Raw genomic sequence first — 19104 nt, forward strand, 5'->3', positions numbered from 1 at the left:
CCTCTGATGCTGCTTGGCCTGCTGTATTCATCCAGCTCTACACCTTGTTATCTCAGATTCTCCAGCATCTGCAGTTCCTACTACCTCTGATATAAAATCCCACTTTTTTAACAAAATAATAAAATTCAGTGTTTTTATACAAGACAATCATTTTGTCCCACTACCACTTTGATTTAGAGTCATAGAGTCATACAGCATGGAAACAGACCCTTCGGTCAAACTCATCCACGCCAACAGGGTTTCCCAAACTAAACTAGTCCCATTTGCCTGCATTTGGCCCAGATCCCTCTAAATCTTTCCTATTCATGTACCTGTCCAAACATCTTTTAAATGTTGTATCTGTACCTGCATCTACCACTTCCTCTGGCAATTCATGGAGGGAGCAACATTTATACTATAGTCGGTGGGGGGATTGGTGGGGGTTAGTTGATAGGGACTTTGTGGCCTGAGGTTTTGCTCCTGCACCATTTCTTGGTTCTGCAAACCAGAGTCAGGAGATAGTTCCACACAAGTTGTTGTTTTTGTTGCAGAATGGTTGGGTCTCCAAAATCAGAGGCTGCCAGGTAACATATATGGACTGGGCCAAAAGCACCAGCATTGGATCAAGTTTTTTCAAGGAAAAAAATATCAAGTTCAAAACAGCCATCAGTCTACACACTGCCCACACATCCATCCCCTCCCATTCCCATGACCCCTCATTCCCCCATGTGTTTCTGTCATCTGGTTTTAAGCTGTGGACTTGGTCCACCTCACAGCTAGTTACATTTTGACACAATAGCAGCATTGACTTCCAATTCCGGAAGTACCTGCTGTGATCAGGTCTTGGGCCGCATAACCGGGAAGAAAATTCGAGGAAACGCTGTTTGTGACTCATGCTGAAGAACATGTGTATCTCTTTGCACATCAGGATTCTGCAGGTGATCACTGTTTCAGTAATTCTGTTTTTTTTAATTCTTCTTGCCAATGTGGGAAACTTCAAGTTTTCTCACATCTGCTGGAATTTTGCTCACTCAAGCTGTCCAAATTCATCTCATACCTTCAATGTCCTCTTCATAACGTACGTTCCTACTTGTCTTCACGTTATCCACAACTTTAGTGACCATGCCTTCAATTCGGTCACCCAGGTGCACCACCACTGCACAAGAGCCTACGGTCCCTTCATCTAAGTCATTAATATAAATTGTAAAAATCTGTGTATCATATAAGCTGCAGGTAGTGCAAAGAGCATAAATGTTTAAAGAGGTCAAGTGAAACACCAAACAAACACTTCTATTATGACACAGAAAGTATGGATCTAATAAACATTAAATTCAAATGGAAGTCAGCATCTGCAGTTGTATTAATTTGAAATGACCTGTGTTGAAAATGAGCCTGACTTTGAGACTGATCATTTTATTTCAGAGAGACATAGATATCTTTGAGAAGATGTCTAGCTTCAGATTTTTATATTTTCAAATGCTTATCTATTGTTTTCCTCACCTCTCTTTCCACTTTCTCCTGGGTTTTGAAGGAGCATTGTCTACACCACCAACTTCCTTCTGGAATCAAATCTTCTCCACATTAATCCTGTTGCCAGCCAAAGCTTTCTTTATCGTAGCCAGGGACATTCCCTTGTCATCACTGTAACCCATCACAAGCTTACTGCTTATTCACACTGTAGTCCAAGACTGCATGCACCAAGAGTTAACGGTGCCATCTGAACATGCCCATGCGGACTGTGCAGTGCACATGGGTACATGTGCAGGTGGCAGCAGCCATCTTTGCCAGCCATATTGATTTTCATGGCACAATTTAAAAAGCTAAAGCCCCAGCACAGACCTCAGTGAGATTTCACTTGCCAAATTCTGCCAGCACTAAAAAAAAAAAATTCATGTAAATTCTGTTTTCTGCCAGCCATCCAATCTTCTATCCATGCCAATATGAGAGAGATGGAGAGATTACTTCTATCAAAGGATCAGGAATCTGTGGAATTCACTATCCCAGAGTGTGTTGGATTCTGGGACATTGAGTACATTTGAGGAGGAGATTGACAGATTTTTAAATAGTAATGGGCTGAAGGGTTATGGAAAATGGGCAGGAAAGGAGTTGAGGCCGAGATGAGATCAGCATGATCATCTGATTCCAATTTCAAGATGGCAGCGGAGGGTGGCGACACTTTGCATTTAACATGTGAAAAATATTTTTCCCTGTACTTTTATATATGTGTGACAATAAATTAAAATCTAATCTAAATCCGTCAAGTGGCAGAGCAAGATTGAGGTGCTGAATTGTCTACTCTTACTCCCGGGTCTTATATGTTATCCCAATACCATGAGCTCCTACTTCATGCAACAACCTTTTATTTAGCTCCTTGTCAAATGCCTTCTGGAAATCCCAGTACAGTGTTCTCACTGGCAATCCTTTCTTCACTGTGCGTGTTACTCCTTCAAAGAACTCCAAGAAATTGGTTAAATTTGGTTCTCTTTTCACAACCCATGCTGATTCCTCCTGATCACATTGCATTTATCTAAGTGCCAAGTTATTAGTCCCCATGAAATATATGAACCTAATGGCATAAGGTTTCCTGACATTTGTCTCCTTCACTTTTTACGTAGCGGATTTATATTTGCTCCTTTCTAGTTTAATGGAACCTTTCCTAAATCTCCCAAATTTTGGGAAATTGACAGCAATTCATCTACTACCACCCATCTTTGTGCAAGGAGTAAGAACGTCAAAAAACTTATTTGGACAATGCTAAAACTGAGGATCCTGCATTCCTGCTGCCTGGATCCCCTTACCTACATCATTTTCAGTCTCATCCTCCTTTAACTGACCACTGACTAAGTCAGAAGATCCCTTTTCAGGGGGATGTGACCACCTCTTGATACAAAATGTCCAACTCATAAACTCTGACCCAAAGCTGCTGTTATGGAACAAAAGTCCACTTGCCTGGGTGGGTGCAGCTCCACCAGCGCTCAAAAACTTGATGAATTCCAGGACAAAACAGCCTTCTTGATAGGCACCATTGCAGAAATATGCACCCTCAACAGCTGCATTGCAACAACTCAGAAAGACTCCTTTGACAGCACTGCCAATCCTATGATCTCTACCGTCTAGAGTGACAAACAACCAAATGCCATCCCCTACAAGTTCCACTCCAAGTCAAGTACCATCTTGAATTTGAATTACATCACCTTTCTCTCACTAATTAGTCACTAATAGTCCCCATTAACAACTGTTTACCCTCCCATTCAGATCGTTATCAATTCCTTTGTCCTTCCAACTGTTCTTCTCTCTCTTTAGGCTCTATGTTATCGTTTCCTCCCTACCCCACCCATCGCCCTAATTTTCTGCATATAAATTGACGTTTTCCCAGCCACCTTCAGCTCTGAGAAAGGGTCACTGGACCCGAAACGTTAACTCTGATTTTTTTCTTCACAGATGCTGCCAGACCTGCTGAGCTTTTCCAGCAACTTCTGTTTTTGTACTTTTCTCTCACTACTGCTCCGTACAACCTTCCTCTGTAACATCACTGTTGGTGTGCCAACACCACATGGACTGCAGCTCACTACCACTTTCTTAAGGACAATTAGAGATGACCAATAAATGCTCACTTAGCCAGTAACATTTCCATCCCATTGACAAAAAGCAAATGCCACATCCCAACAATTATTATTCTTTAACATTCATGCAACTCAGTCACTGCGGGGATAATGAGCCATCCTTGGTAGTGGACATTAATGTTCCCCCCACCCCCTGCAAAGTGCAACAGGACATACCTAGGGATTGTTATGGTGGTGTCTGGAACACATGCAGAGAATTATAGAATCCCTACAGTGCAGAAAGAGGCCATTTGGCCCATGTGAGTCTGCACTGACCCTCTGAAGAGCATCCCAGAGCCACTCCCTGCTCCCCCCCCACCATGGTAAACATGCCTTATCCACCTAGCTTGCATGTCCCTGGATCTTGCGAGGCAATTTACAATGACTCATCCACTTAACCTGCACTGTGGGAAGAAACCAGAGCACCTGGCAGAAACCCACACAGACACGGAAAAAATGTGCAAACTCCATACACACAGTTACCCAAGGCTGGAATTGAACTTGGTCCCCACTACTGTGAGGCAGCAGTGCTAACCACTAAGCCACCGTGCATGATATGTGTAATTTCCATAAGATATGAGTTTGAGTATAACCCATGGCAGGCTATTGTTTGACTTGTCAGAGTGACTATTTCCCAACTTTGGCACAATCCTCCAAATGAAAAGAATGACAACTTGGCAGAGCCAATAAGGCTTGGTGTGCCATTGCCACTTTCTCTACCTGAGTTGATGCCAGGTGGTCCACATGGTTTCATTTATGCTGCTAAATTGTTTCCAGAACTGAGAATCAAAGAGTATCTTCTTGTATAGTTTGCTTGATCTGAGCAAGATGCTTGTCTTTCAGATCAATGTGTTTCCTGGATTAATGACTTCCAGGGCATTCTGGTTCTTGCTAAATATGTCAGACTTCACATTGTGGATGAACATCACAAAGTTAAAGTGAGGTGTATAGAATTGTAAACATTATTGCACAAAGTATAACTACATTACTGCAACCATTTGCTTCATGACAGTGCTGCTAATTTTTCAACAGCAGCCAGTTTCACAAGATTAAATCATATTGGGTATGGGTCAGATATAACCCCGACCAGGTATGAACAGCCAGATATTCTTCCCTAAAGGATATTAATGAACCAGGTGAGATTTTATGACAATGGTTTCATGGTTGTCATTACTGAGATTGTCTAAATAAAGATATTGGAGGCACTTTCCAAGTCTCATCATAACACCTTTTGTAAAGTTATCCCTATTTTTACTTGAAAAGGGTAGCATTCACAAATTGAATGAAGTTTCAGGTGAATAATCAGATTGATGCTAGGATGAAATGATCACATCTAATATAGAGGTTACTGCAAGTAAAACAAGTGTTTTAATCCAATACAGTGTGTGCTGGTATAGTCAAGTTTAGAGAAATAAGTGAAACAGTTATGAAAAGGTGTAGAAATGAATGAAGGACATGAGATGCATTAAAAGTAAAATATTTTTGTTGTGCTCTTTGTAAGATGTATGAAACAGAAAGTCTATTTGACTAATCCAGTCTGCGCAAGTGTTTTTTTCAACTCAAAACTTTCTTCCACATGTTCTCCCCTAACTGCACCATCGTTGCGAGATAGTAAGAACTCCGGATGCTGGTGTCAGAGATAACACAGTGTGGAGCTGGAGGAACACAGCAGGCCAGGCCTGACCCAAAACATCAACTTTCCTGCTGCGTGCCTGTGTGTTCCTTCAGCTCCGCACTGTGTTATCTCCAGCATCATTGCCATCTATTCCCTTTGTGTTTTATATGTTTGTCTAGTTTGACCTTAAATGAATCCATAATATCTGTTTCAACAACTACCTGTTGTAGCAAATTCCACATTCTGAAACTTCTGGTAAAGACTTTCTTCTGAATTCCCTGTTAGATCTCTTACTGACCATCTTATATTGATGGCCTTTTTAGTTATTTTCTTCTCCAAAAGAAAAAACACATTCTCACTATATTCACTATATACAGTTGGTTCTGCTATAACATGATAATTGTGTTCCTGTGCAGCATCGCGTTATAGAAAATTGTGCGATAGAAATAACAGGGTCTATGGGTAAAGCGGGGTCAGAGGCAGACCACCAAAAATATCACTCAAGATTGCTCAAAAATCTCTCAAAAGCCTAATACAAAGGATAGCACAGTTCGAATAAATGTTTATTTCATATCTAATAATGAAATAAAAGTAAATTTAACAATTTACCCTGAAAAAATGTCAAGATGATTTGATGGGGGAGGAGGTTTTGTTGTTGTTCTGTTGTTTTGAAGTTCTTGATGGCATTCGCTTCCAGTGTAAACCTGTCTCATCCAAATTGAAAATTTGATTTGAGTTGTAGCCTTCTTCGTCAATTAATTTTGTTTACTTTGTCTGCACTGGCAGCTTCGTCATGTAACTTTACATTATGAAAAGTGTAGTGGTTCTTAAAAATCAGCAAACCAGCCATTGCTAGCACTAAAGGACAGGCACATCTGCTGGATTTTCAATTTTTTTTGTTAGATCTTCATAAATTGATAAGGCTTTCTCTTTTATACTGAAAAAGGTGGTCCCAGATCACTTTTGTGTTTGATCTTCTATCCACACACTTAGAAACCACTCCATTTCCTCAAGTTCCTTTCTCCACGACCTCTCAGATTTACTAGCTCTCAGACTTGTTCCAGCAATACAGCTTGCTTTAATCTTTTCTGCGTTGTCTCTAATGGTGCGTAAGGTAGACTGCTTTATTCCTGTTACATGAACTATATTGCATGTTCTATCATTACACTCAAAACGCTTTATAACATCCTAGCTTTTCTTCCAGAGTTATAGCCTTTCTTTTACATTCACCACCGGCAATTTTATCACCAGGATGCTTCTTGCTAACATTCTTATCACTTTATCCTTGCATTTTTGTGGGTAACATGGCAGAATTTGCAAAACAAAATGAAAATCACAGAGTACCTCTCACAGAAGGTGTTTCACGACAAAGTCTGTGAAATGATCACGTGATGCCAGCATGGAGACTCTTTTGGTGCTAACATTGCGCATGCTCAGGACAAAGCCTGCAAAATGATCATGTGATGTCAACGCATACTTCTCCGTGCACTGATGGAATCGTGTTATAGCCAACACAATTTTGTGTTTTAGAAATAGCATTCCCCTGTTTATCAGTCGCGTTATGGCTGTAGGAGCATTTTTCCCGACCCGGGACAAAGACTTCGGAGGCACGCAGGATTCAGGCAAGTGGGAGATGCTTATTCAAGCAGAAACCGGCTTATGCAGGGGGAAGGTGAAAGGATCTTCCCCGTATCTGGTTTCAGAAGATAGATCAATGTCACACCCTGTGCTTTTACAAAGAAATGCAGCATTTTTATACATTTTGTGTTACAATAATCAAATACAACATAGTCATCGTCTTTCTCCTTAATTCAAACACCCAATCCTGTGGGACACCTAATCAGTGATGGGCACTTCCATGGATAGCCCCAGGTTCCCATGATCTTATGGTATTAGCTAGGCATTGTGATCTCTAGGCCTTGGGATCTTCCCATGCATCTTATTAATTTGCATTCCAAAAGTTTAGTGGCTGTACTTCTTCGGGATTTTCTCAGGCTTGTTTCTCTGTAAGGACAGCTCAAATTCTATTACCCGTTGTATTTTGGTGCTGTCTTGTGTCACATTCAGTTACTCCTTTTATTTTCCCACTGTCCGAAATACATAATGGAAAAATAAAAAGTCAGTTAGTTTTAACTAATTGGTATAAGGTTAACTTCTATTATAAAGTTAATTATAAGTGTAACGTTACACAACTACTCCTACTGTTGGCATTTTGTAATTTATGGGTTGTGATCAATCTATCTTGCTCAGGGCATATGAGAAGGTATCTTCTGAAGCTAGTTAATCTTTATATCTAAGCTTACATGTTTTTTTTAAGGCTTGTATTGTTTCCTGGTTATGTATTGAAGCCAACTTCTATGATTAGAGCATTTTTAGCTAGAAGCTATTTAATATTGCTGGTAGATTCAAAGGGGCAACTATTTACTACGAAGTAACTTTAGCTGTTTTCCTTGCAGCTGCTTGAGGACCTAATCTAGCACCCGACGTTATTCATTTACTGGGACAATCATCCTTTCATTAATAAAGCTGGAATTGGTTATTTATCTGTCCTAAGGCATCCTTTTATCAGAACTGTCTTGGATGGGAATGTACAGCATTGTTTTGTTGACCTGCTAGCAGTTCTGTTCATAGGTACCATTGTATTTCACTGTGTGAGTAGGCTATTTGGTGTTGCTTAGCTTCTGCCTGCCATCTTGTAAGTAAGCATGGGCTGTTTAGTGTGTTCAGGTACAAGTCACCCTACATAGCAAGGTACAGGTCACCCCTACATAGCCAACTTGCGTTGCCAGAACACGCATTATAGCAGAACCGACTATAATAAAATTGCTGCTTCATGTTCATTACCTTCAGTTACTTATTTTCAGTCATAAATATCTATGGGTGGAGCTTTACAAGACTTCCCATTGCTGGTTAGGCCTCCCATACAACATCTTAGAAAATTATGCATTAATTGCTCAAAGGTTTCCTCCTTGTATGGACATTGGAGAAACAAAATTATGGGCAAAGTACTTGTGGACAAAACACCTGTGCTTTTCCAATAAGTCAGTCAAATGTGAGGCCCCTTTAGTGTTGTGGAGTTCTAGAAATTTCCAATCTTCATGCCCCTCATGACAGAACCTCTCTAGCTTAAAAATCAATAATGACCAGCCATCTGGACAGGCTTTGAAATGCCTATATTATATCATCCCTTTAATGGATTCTGACCTGTGGCAAGACTTTCACTTTGTTCAAGTTCCGCAAGGCTGTCAATGGGAAAAAGTGAATGTAGTAGGAATGAAGAATTGAGAAAATAAGAAGAGGAGACATTGTCCCTGATCAACTTGATGGTGCGCTGGTATGTATTGCACTAACGTGATACCAAAATTTCTTCCTGTAATCATATATCTAAAATATCTTGTTTGCCCTCTTCACAGAGCAAGAAGAACTGACTGGTCAACAGCATGCATCTGAAGGACATCAGTCATCAGGGCGCCAACAAGAAGCAAGCATCAGGACAGATACATACACAATGCAACAATTGTATAGTGATGTGGAGAAAGAAGCACACAGTGAAGGACAGGGTGCTGATGTTGGAGGTGGGGTTTAATAAGTGTTTTGAACATGCAAGGTTGAATTACATGCTGCAGATCCCTGCTAGGTTGTTGCATGTTACTGACAGTAGAGATTTGCGGGAGCTATTAGAGCGTATGGGCCATGTTGAGTAGTCCATAATAGCTTCAATATATGCCATGCAGTGGCAGTAGGAAGTGATACAAATAGATAAAACCAAACAATCAAAGACTGCTTCATCTTGCTTGATAAAAAACATTTTATGGACTATGATGACAGAAGGAGTCAGTATTATGGTTACCTGTTACCTAGAGATGATAATGGACATTGTAGGAATATGCCCTTCAGTATTAGAGAGTGTTGAGAAGCACGTCACATTTAGGTGCCACTCATGCCTCAGTTTTCCACCATCATGTTGCACTGCATAAATGACGGTAGTTTTGCTTTGAGTAAATCTAAAACATGCATTGCAATAAGCCAACAAAGCTACTTCAGTGCTACCTTTTAAACCTATAATCTGCACTGCCTAAAAGAACAAGGACAACAAATGTGTGGGAAAGCCATCAATTGTAAGTTTCCCTTCTAACTCACACAGCATCCAGATTTTGGAATTATATCACTACTCCTTTACTTTCACTTGGGTTACATACAAGTCAGCTAATGAACATAGATTGCATACATAGAATTGGAGAATAATCTCTTAAAGTGTTGACACTTCAATGATAAGATTATAAAGAAATTTAATGAAAAATGCAATAAATTCCTCAAGAAAGAATCAAAGCTGGAATTGATTCATTTCTTGAGAGAGTAGCTGAATCAATATAATGTTGATGAAAGGAATCCTTGGGAAGGTCAAATACTGCATGAATCTGCTGATTCCTTTGCAGCTGTTGGATTAGAGGAAAGGTAATGGTAGAGATGGAGAGTGAATACCATATTGATATTATTCTCCTTAGAAAGTATAGGGAGATTTACCTAGCCTAATGAACCCAATGCATGAAAATTAGGTAGATTGGTATACATACCTGTAAGAAGAAGGTCTTGTGGTACGGTGGTAGTGCCCCTACCTCTGAGCAAGAAGTTTGAAGTTCAAATCCCACCTGCCTAGCCATGTGACCCAACATGACTAAACAGGTTGATTAAAGATATCTACATACCTGTCTGATCTTTCCATCCATTGATTTTATCTAAACTCAACTCAATGCTCCATTATAACAAGAAACCTTAAATTGGGAATAACAAAGTGTGGAGATGGAGGAACACAGCAGGCCAGGCAGCATCAGAGGAGTAGGAAAGTTGACGTTTCAGGTCGGGACCCTTCTGCAGAAAATGATTTCAAATAGATATATGAATCACACACTGTACATCATAAATACTTTAGCTAATGTCGCTTCTGCTTACTTTTTCAGCTCAGGCAAACATTCTCGCCAGTCATGCTTTGTTAGGCAAGTTCATCCAAATGTTACCGGAACAATTCTGAAAGTTAGGATACAATGTACAAGCTATGCTGTACAAAAATAGCAAGTAAAACGTGTTGCAAGAGAGCAGAGCCTCAAATATTCTAACTAACCAGATATTCCTCCCATTCTTCTATTTAACTACCACATATTAAGTTATATGATACCAAGAACTGGAGCCAGGTATACAGCAAAAGATTGAAAAAAAACTGCATCCTTTTGACAGCAACTTCAACCACCCGCATCAGAAAATACAATTATAAGTAATTGTAACAAGCTTAAAATTGTCCTATGAGATATTTACTTATAATTATAAAAGTATTTACAGATCTCTACCACTGTTGAAGCCTGCATAGTTTAATTTTATAAAATAAATTTCAAGGTTCACATGGTGTTGTCCTGATTCTGCCTGATGTGTAATCCTGTTAGTCCTTTTCCCTGAATATTATGAACTTTTCACGCTAGCCTAAGCACTCCACTGTCCAAATTTAGGCTTGTCCGAGAGGTGGAATGATTTGAAACACAGTTGCTGATTTTAAACTTTGAGTAGGAATCAGTAGTGTCCAGTATGATCACATTATTTTCAAACATTTGTTTGGCTTCAAATCCACTGCAACCATGCTGCACATCATTGAGGTTTTTTCTTATTTCCACTCTAGCCTGCTTTCATATCAAGTTGATAATTATTCAACTCCCATTTGCTGAAGCTGTCTGTTGCCACATATCTCTTTAGACGAAGAAATTAATTGTGTGAGGTATTTATAGAGTTCTTGTTCTAATTTTGGTTTCTGATCACCTCATCATTAGCATTTCTACAACCCTGATTTTAATCTGTTGCTATTAGAGCCAACAAGTATGCAAGAGGTTATGTGAATCTGACTTTGTACAATGACGGCAACTTTTGTTTGCTTGTTGATTCTTTTCTGTCTCCTGAGGACTGCCTGGTTTGGAATCTTTACAGCAGTCAAGAATATTACTAATATTATGTGCCAGCAGCTGGTCAGTTCATAGCACTCTTGCCTCTGAAATATAAGGTTGCCGATTCAACACCCATTCCATAGCTGGAGTGCAAAGGCTAGGTTAAATATGCATTGGCAGCACATCTTTCCATACAAGCTGCCTCTGGTAGAAACATAGACAACAGTAGCAGGCCATTTGGCCCTTTAAGCCTGGTCCGCCATTTAATCTGATCATGGCTAGTCAGTACCTTGTTCCTGATTTCTCCCCATACCCTTTGATCTTTTTTGCCCTAAGAACTATATCTAAGCCCTTCCTAAGCCCTTCATTGGGAAAATCCTACCTGCATATACCCTGTCCAAATCTGTTAGAATTTTATATGTTTCTGTGAGATCCCCTAGATTCTTCTAAATTTGAGTGAATATTGTTCTAACTGATCCAGTGTCTCTTCATATATCATTTCTGCTTTCCCAGGAATCTGTCTGGTAATCCTTCATTGTACTTCCTTCATAGCCACAACATCTACCCTCAGTTAAGCAGTTGAAACTTCACATAATACTCCAGGAATAAGGGCTGGTGAGGGCCTAGTGTTTTGTCCAGAGACCCAGATAATATTTTTGGCAACCAAGTTTGACCCTTACCATGGCAGAGGATGCATTTTGAATACAATAAAATTCTGGAATTATGAGTAGTCTCATTCTAACTATTGTCAATTGTTGGAAAAACCCACCTGGTTCACTAATGTCCTTTATTGAAAGAATCTGCCATCCTCATGAGGTTTGGCCAATATATGACTCCAGACACACAGCAATGTGGTTAACTGCTGACCCAGCCAGTAACATCAACATCCCACGAATGAATTTTTAAAAAAGGTGTTGTCTGATTAAGGTCCTGTGCAATTCCAGCAAAAAATCCTTGCTCCTTCAATTGAAGGTGATAGAGGTTGCCAGCATTCTCTTATATTCTAGCAAATACTAGGGCCTGATTGGCCTGTTTTAGTAGAGGAAAACCACTTACTGCTCTAACAAGCAGAGTCTCTTGTGGTTAACAAGATATGGTTTATTGTATGTTCGTACTTACTTACAGGTTACATTGATATGATGGACATTGTTACAGAGACTGAGGAGGACCAGATTTTAAGTATCACTCCTTTAAGATCCTGCACTGTTCCACACTAGTCCATATGACTAAGTGATGCTTCTGCTTTTCGTTAGTATTAACTCCTTCGGATCTATATACAACAAACTCCAGTATTGAGAAGCACTGCACTGTTTATTGGTGGTGTCCTTTAGATAAGACTTTAAATCAAGGCCCCATCTACCTCCTCTGGTGAATGTAAAAGCAACCAATGGTACCATTTTAAAGAAGAACAAGGAGGTATCCATGTTTTTCTGACCAATATTTATCTCTCAATTTTTATGGACCAGACCAGACCCCTCAAAACATTTTTAGAAGGTAGCCCAGACTAACTTTTTTTTATTTTAGAGGTAGATGTGAAGTGCTTGTTCTAGATGCAATACGACTGGTCAAACTACTCAACATTAAGCAAAACAATTTATTTAAACACTATGGTTGACATACAAACAAAAGAAACAGGAATTGAGAACAACTCAACTATTGGAAAATTTAACCAAATAATAGATGCATTACCTATTACTAATTAACTGTTTCAATATAGTAGTATCCCATAAACACACCCCTTGGCAAAAAGGCAAATTCAGACACAGATTCTTACATGCAGTCCTCCAATCCAGGAGGAAAAAACATAGAGAAATTTCAGAGAAAGTAGTAGCTAAGAAACGTTCATCGAAGCATTCAACTCTTCTGAGACCCCAACCAGCTTCTGTCTGCTACAGCTAAATAAAACCAAAAAACCTCGTCAGTGAGAGGTGGCCACATCCACTCAAGCTGTTTCCATTGTTCTACCTGTTTAAAACAAAACCAAAAGGCCTCATACATTGTTTACTGTAGTGGTTCTGGTAGACCGCTTTGTGCCTCTGCCTTTACAACTTCTCTTCAAAAAAAAGCCAAGGACAAAATAACCTTTTGAAGTGACAGCATCGTCACACAATCGACATCACAAAAAAACAGTTATATCGTTGTTTGTGGGAGCTTGATAAGCACATATTGATGTGGCCGTGTTTTCTACACTACAGCAGTGATTACACTTCAGACAGTAATTCATTGGCTGTAAAGTGCTTTGAGAAGTTTGAAGCTTTATAAGAGCAATATTTTTATTTTACTTTTCTCTCCCTACCCATCTTCATTTCTTCATATTTCCTCCTTGGGCAGATACTTCTGCCAAATTTAAGTCATAATCTATCCAAACCCAGAGGGAGAATGTAGCTGATCATGTGAAGTGTGAAACAGCTCAGACTAGGACAAATAAAACAAAAACTGGATATTTCAGATTGAATTGGAAAATACTTTTCCAAAACACTAATGAAGAATAATATATATAAATGATTTGGATGTGAACATAGGAAATATAGTTAGTAAGTTTGCAGATGACACCAAAGCTGGAGGTGTAGTTGACAGCGAAGAAGGTTTCCTCAGAGTACAACGAGATCTTGATCAGATGGGCCAGTGGGCCGAGGAGTAGCAGATGGAGTTTAGTTTAGATAAATGTGAGGTGCTGCATTTTGGGAAGCTAAATGAGAGCAGGACTTATACAGTTAATGGTAAAGTCCCGGGGAGTGTTGCTGAACAAAGAGACCTTGGAATCCAGGTTCATGGTTCCTTGAAAGTGGTGTTGTATTGAGGTAGGATAGTGAAGAAGGCGTTTGGAATGCTTGCCTTTATTGGTCAGTGCATTGAGTATAGGAGTTGGGAGGTCATGTTGCGTCTGTACAGGACATTGGTTAGGCCAGTATTGGAATACTGTGTGCAATTCTGGTCTCCCTGCTATAGGAAGGATGTTGTGAAACTTGAAAGAGTTCAGAAGAAATTTACAAGGATGTTGCCAGAGTTGTAGAGTTTGAGCTGTAGGAAGAGGCTAAATAGATTGGGACTAATTTCCCTGGAGCGTCGGAGGTGAGGGCTGATTCAGGTGTAGGATGGGAGTCATTTTGACTCTGGCCCTTATTTCAGTTCAGTTTCACTACTTTAAACCCGAAACCAGCAGAAGTTAAGTTAGTAGCAGGGGACAGCAATGGGGCTGGGAGGCCAAGGGAACACAAGGTTGGAGATTGATGGGCTAAGGGCAGGATTATTTAAAGCACTACCTGCAATGGAATGGAGATGGAGGCCAGTGTTGGGGCATCCAAGAATTCTATTCCCATTCCTTCTTATGCTGAAATAATCCTTATGAGTTTTAAAAGTATCTATTTATCTTGGCCTCTTCTGTGGCATTTTCTGCCTTCTGTCAGGTCCTCCTCGTGAATGTGGTTATATGCAGACCACACTGCATTTTTAAGCTAAAGTTCTTGACTTTCACTCTTTCACTATGTGACTACCTGCCTGTGTTAAGTGGATTCCTCCAATGTGGGACATCAGGGTTTGGTGAGGCAGAAACACTTCAGAATGATGCCTTCTACCTTACAGTTGTTACACTTTCTTTCCCTCACTGTCTACAGCTTAAAATTAGTCCAATAGTAGGAATGTATTATTTGTGTATGATATTATTTCATGGCATTGTATCAACTTGTTTGAAGTTATTGTTCACTTTTCCAGTATCCTAGAAGTTAGTAGATATTCTTCAGTGAAGTCAGTTCGTCTCTTATTGGACAAAGAATGAACTGAGAGCCAGCTGAGATGTCAGGAACATGATAATTCTGTGATCTATCCCTTCAATGATAATTTACATTCAACAAGCATAGCTCAGGAAAGCATAAGCATGTAGCCCATGCTTTCTATCTATTAAAGTTGAAAGACTGCTAGTTTATAATTTTCCAAATTGTTACTTGCAAATGCCATTCACCATAGAGAAAGTCCAATCACAGAATCACCTCTTTATTCTGCAGCAGGTTTTATTGCAAAGGATACATTGAATATAAGCTGAAATGCTAACATGAGTGTGGGGTAGTCACCATTTTTAAGTGTCATTTCCTTCCACACAGACGGTCCGTCTTAAAGTCCTATACACCTTCTGAACAGTACTGCTTGATCCCTTATACAGCAATAAGGCACCAGTAAGTAAAACATGCTTTTGAGGGGAGAAAAATTTAAGTAATTAATCTGAGATTGTACTTCATGGCAAAAAACATGATTTTGGGCTTGGGAAAACTGGGGCTTTCCCATGCCTCAGGTATTCACAGTGAGATGGCAACAGACAGATAAAGATAAAGATGCACAATAATAAATACTGCACAAAGCAGTCTGCACACTCCCAGGTGTAGCAAGTCATTGAATACCTGTGAGATTTTAATAATTATTATTATCTTTTTAAATCACTCTTTCACCAAAGTCTTGCATAGGACATGGACGCGACCACAAAAGACAGCCTTAAGATAAACACTTCATGGATAATTAAGGCACACACATCTATAATGCTTCATTTGTTTTCATAAACTGTAGCTGTTTGATGACACTGAACCATCTTTCATTCAAAAGCTTTCCACACAAACTTCCCCCATACCACACTCTTCTCACTCAAAACACAGACATACAGTCACAGCTCTGGGATTGATATCTCTGTCTGTGTCTGTCAATCCAGGCATAATGCTTATGTACAAATGTAAATATTTCTTAATGCTGCTGTCCTTCTGCAGGAGAGGAATGTGCAAAATAAGCTTGTATGTGCCCAGATTTGGAGCGATGAGGTGAAGGATGCCTGAAATTAGGCTCCTGACTGCTTTCAAAGAGCAGTCCACTGAACTAGCAGTAGAGCAAGAAGAGCATATCTGTGCTAAAGGGGAGATTGGGACCATGAGACAGCCTCCAATATGCTGGATATCAAGTACAATACTTTAATAAAGCCTTGAGTAAGGGTGGCAATGCAAACAAATAAACAACACAAATAAATCTTTATGATTTTCTGTGCAGCCTCAAGATCCCAATCTCAAGCAAAGACCAAAAAATGGAACAGCAACAGGGCCATCTCTACCAGCCCCTCAAACCACACTATTGAGAAGAAATAGTTGTGAGCCTGCAAGGTTACGCTGTCAATGCCTTCCTGTCCACTCTCCACACGTGCTGAATAATTCACCTCAGTGTGTAATCAATCTAGATGAAGCTTGGGGTCACATTCTGATGAGCACAGCATTGACACAAGTCTTATAGCTACATGAAGAAGAAATGACCAAGGTCTCTGACTCTTGGAGGACTAGAAAGTTCCCCAGGGCATATTTAGACAAGGCCGATAAGCCTGATAGAGGCTAGGTTTGAGGATGAATGACTTTGTGTTAGCATATGTGCACAATCAACTATAAGCCAATTATAAAGTAAAAGTACTGTAGTCCTACTGGACCACTCTCTCATAAGAGAGAGTTGATGGTAGTCTAACCTGAGGATTACCATGCCTCAGTTGAGGGGAGAGGTTGAGAAGGGCAGTCCTTTGTGGCAACCTCAGGTGGAGCTGGAATTGAACCCTCACTCTTGGCTACCACCTGCATCTCAAACTAGCCTTCAAACCAAATGAGCTAACCCCAACCCTTTTAGCCTTCAAGTAAGGCTTGTTGTATACTTTTAAAATGTTAAGGCATTTTATTTGCATTAAATGGAAGTTAAGTTCTGTTTGAATCAATAACCTCCTGTTCAGTTTCCTGGCCAGAGCTTCAGGATGGAGTTACATAGGATTACATGGGGGCTGTGTTTATATTGTCTCAAATCTCAGTGTCCAAAAGCCTATTACAGAGATGTAGAGGAATAAATTATACTGATTGTCTCCCAAACCTAAACAACTAGCTTCAGTTCCCATTTTCCAAAGATAACCGATAACGACAGCCTGAGAGTCCTTTGCACTGCCCCTCATGATGTACACATGAGCTTGTATGACGATCAGCATCCCTTGAGCCACTCTGCAAGAATGTATAGGACTGTCACACAAAGAGCTTTATTTGTGTAAGTTTCAAGTTGTACTGAAAGTGGACTCTTGTGCACTCAATATGACTTTAATGTGTAAAATATTTTTCTCATAGTTGACTAGGTGGCGCCTCAGCAACCATAACTTGGCTAAGGTTCTTGAGTAGATTTGTAGCTCGGGTTGTGGGTGCTGTAGTTGGTTCACTCACCGAGCTGGTTCATTAGTTCGCAGACTTTTCATTACCCTGCTGGATAACATCATGAGTGCAGCCTCCAATGAAGCGTTGTTGTGTTTTCCCACCTGGTATTTAAACTCTGACCAGTACTCACTCATCTCCATTCACACGGATAAGGAGAACCACCAGTTCGATTGGGACAATATCAGGATCCTAGGACAGGCCAAAACGAGACAACCACATGAATTTCTAGAGACTTGCTCTCCGCCAAGAAGACCATCAATAAACACATAGAATTAGAGCCTACATATACACCACTGCAAAGTAAAACCAGAAATGAGGTAACCAGTTCCAACGGACCCCAGAGTTTAAATACCGGGTGGGAAAACACAACGGCGCTTCATCAGAGCGCTTCATGAAACATCTGCAGACTAATGAACCAGCTCGGCAAGCAAACCAACTACAGCATCCACAACCTGTCTAAATATCGGCCTTGTCTAAATGCTGCCTTGGCTTCTTCGGTGTTTTCATCATCTGCGTAGCCTATTGTATCATCTCCCTTTCTTCCTCTTCTGAGGAGAATGAGAAATGGAGATGTACCAGTCACCAATCTAAACCCTATTGCAAAGTTTTCACCCCATTATAGATCTACGTTGAGTGGTACACAGCAGATAGTTGTTACTCTGGAGGCACAGTCAGACAAGTACTGAAGTGTTCCTCCTCAGTGGTCCAGGTAATGGAACAGCATGTTCAGAATACACTTTCAGTAATGGCTCTGGTGAATGCTATGACTGGACATTCATTAATCTTCTCCTTTGTCCTCTTCCTTAATCACAGTTCGTATAGCTGCCAGTGTTAAGTTGATCAAGCACATGCCCCACAGCCTGGTGAGATACGTTCTCCATGACCAGTGACTGGTTTTCCCTTTCCTTGCTCTACCTTGTGTAAGACCCTTGATCTTCATGGTTTTTTTCTTTCCATGCTTGCGCTGTTAGTTTAATCTGATTCTTGGTGGCTTTCATTATCCTTATGATATAGCCTCACAACCTTGAAATCTACAGCCTGCACAGTGGTTTCATCCCCATGTCTTTAACTTTCAGATATATGAACCTATGAATACTCCTGCATGGAATTACACGCTGAACACCGTCACTATTGTTGATGAAATACAGGAACCCTTCGTCCCAACGTTAGATGAGACATGATTAAGAAGTTGGTATTAGGTGTGATAGGACAAATTCACCCTTATCCTGCAATAAATGTTTCCCTTAGACACAGCTGAGTACTCACAATGTTGTATGTTTTAGTTTCTATTTTGATTTCCTTACTTAGGTGTGTGTTTGCACTGTGCAGGAACATATGCAAACAGATCTTGGAACCCCTCCATTAGTGTTGCACATTCATTGTAGCTGATTTAGGAGAGAGGTGGTGGTTAACTTTTCATTTGATTTTTTTCACCCTTTATCCTTCCCTTCATCTACCATACACTTTTTCTCCCATCACAGGCTTGCCTTCTCCTTTCCTCTGACATCCCCTCTGTTTTCCTTTAATCTCTCCCTGAAACTATCAGCCCTTTCACTTTATCTCTTTGATATTCTTGCTTTTTCCCTTAGTTTGATTTCTGGAATGAGTGAGCTGTCTTATGAGGATACGTTGGACAGGTTGGATTTGTTTCTGCTGAGGTTTTGGAAAAGGGTTGACTTGATTGAAGTGTATAAGGTCCTGAATGGTTGTGACAATGAGGATGTGGAAAGATGTTTCCACTTGGAGGTGATCTGGAGCACAAGGCAGGGTGCACTATTTTAAAT

General features: G+C 40.1%; 1 protein-coding gene across 1 annotated transcript in view; it reads left to right on the forward strand.

Annotated features, from left to right (window-relative positions):
• The window catches only part of LOC109929985 (testican-3-like), a 71903-nt gene that overhangs the window by 25741 nt on the left and 27058 nt on the right, over positions 1–19104 (forward strand). The window contains exon 3 of the mRNA XM_048605764.1: positions 8610–8771. Within this exon, the coding sequence (XP_048461721.1) occupies positions 8610–8771 (162 nt within the window). The remainder of the gene's footprint in view (positions 1–8609; positions 8772–19104) is intronic.

The sequence above is a fragment of the Rhincodon typus genome, chromosome 1, assembly GCF_021869965.1.
Source record: "Rhincodon typus isolate 14 chromosome 1, sRhiTyp1.1, whole genome shotgun sequence".
Lineage (NCBI taxonomy): Eukaryota > Metazoa > Chordata > Chondrichthyes > Orectolobiformes > Rhincodontidae > Rhincodon > Rhincodon typus.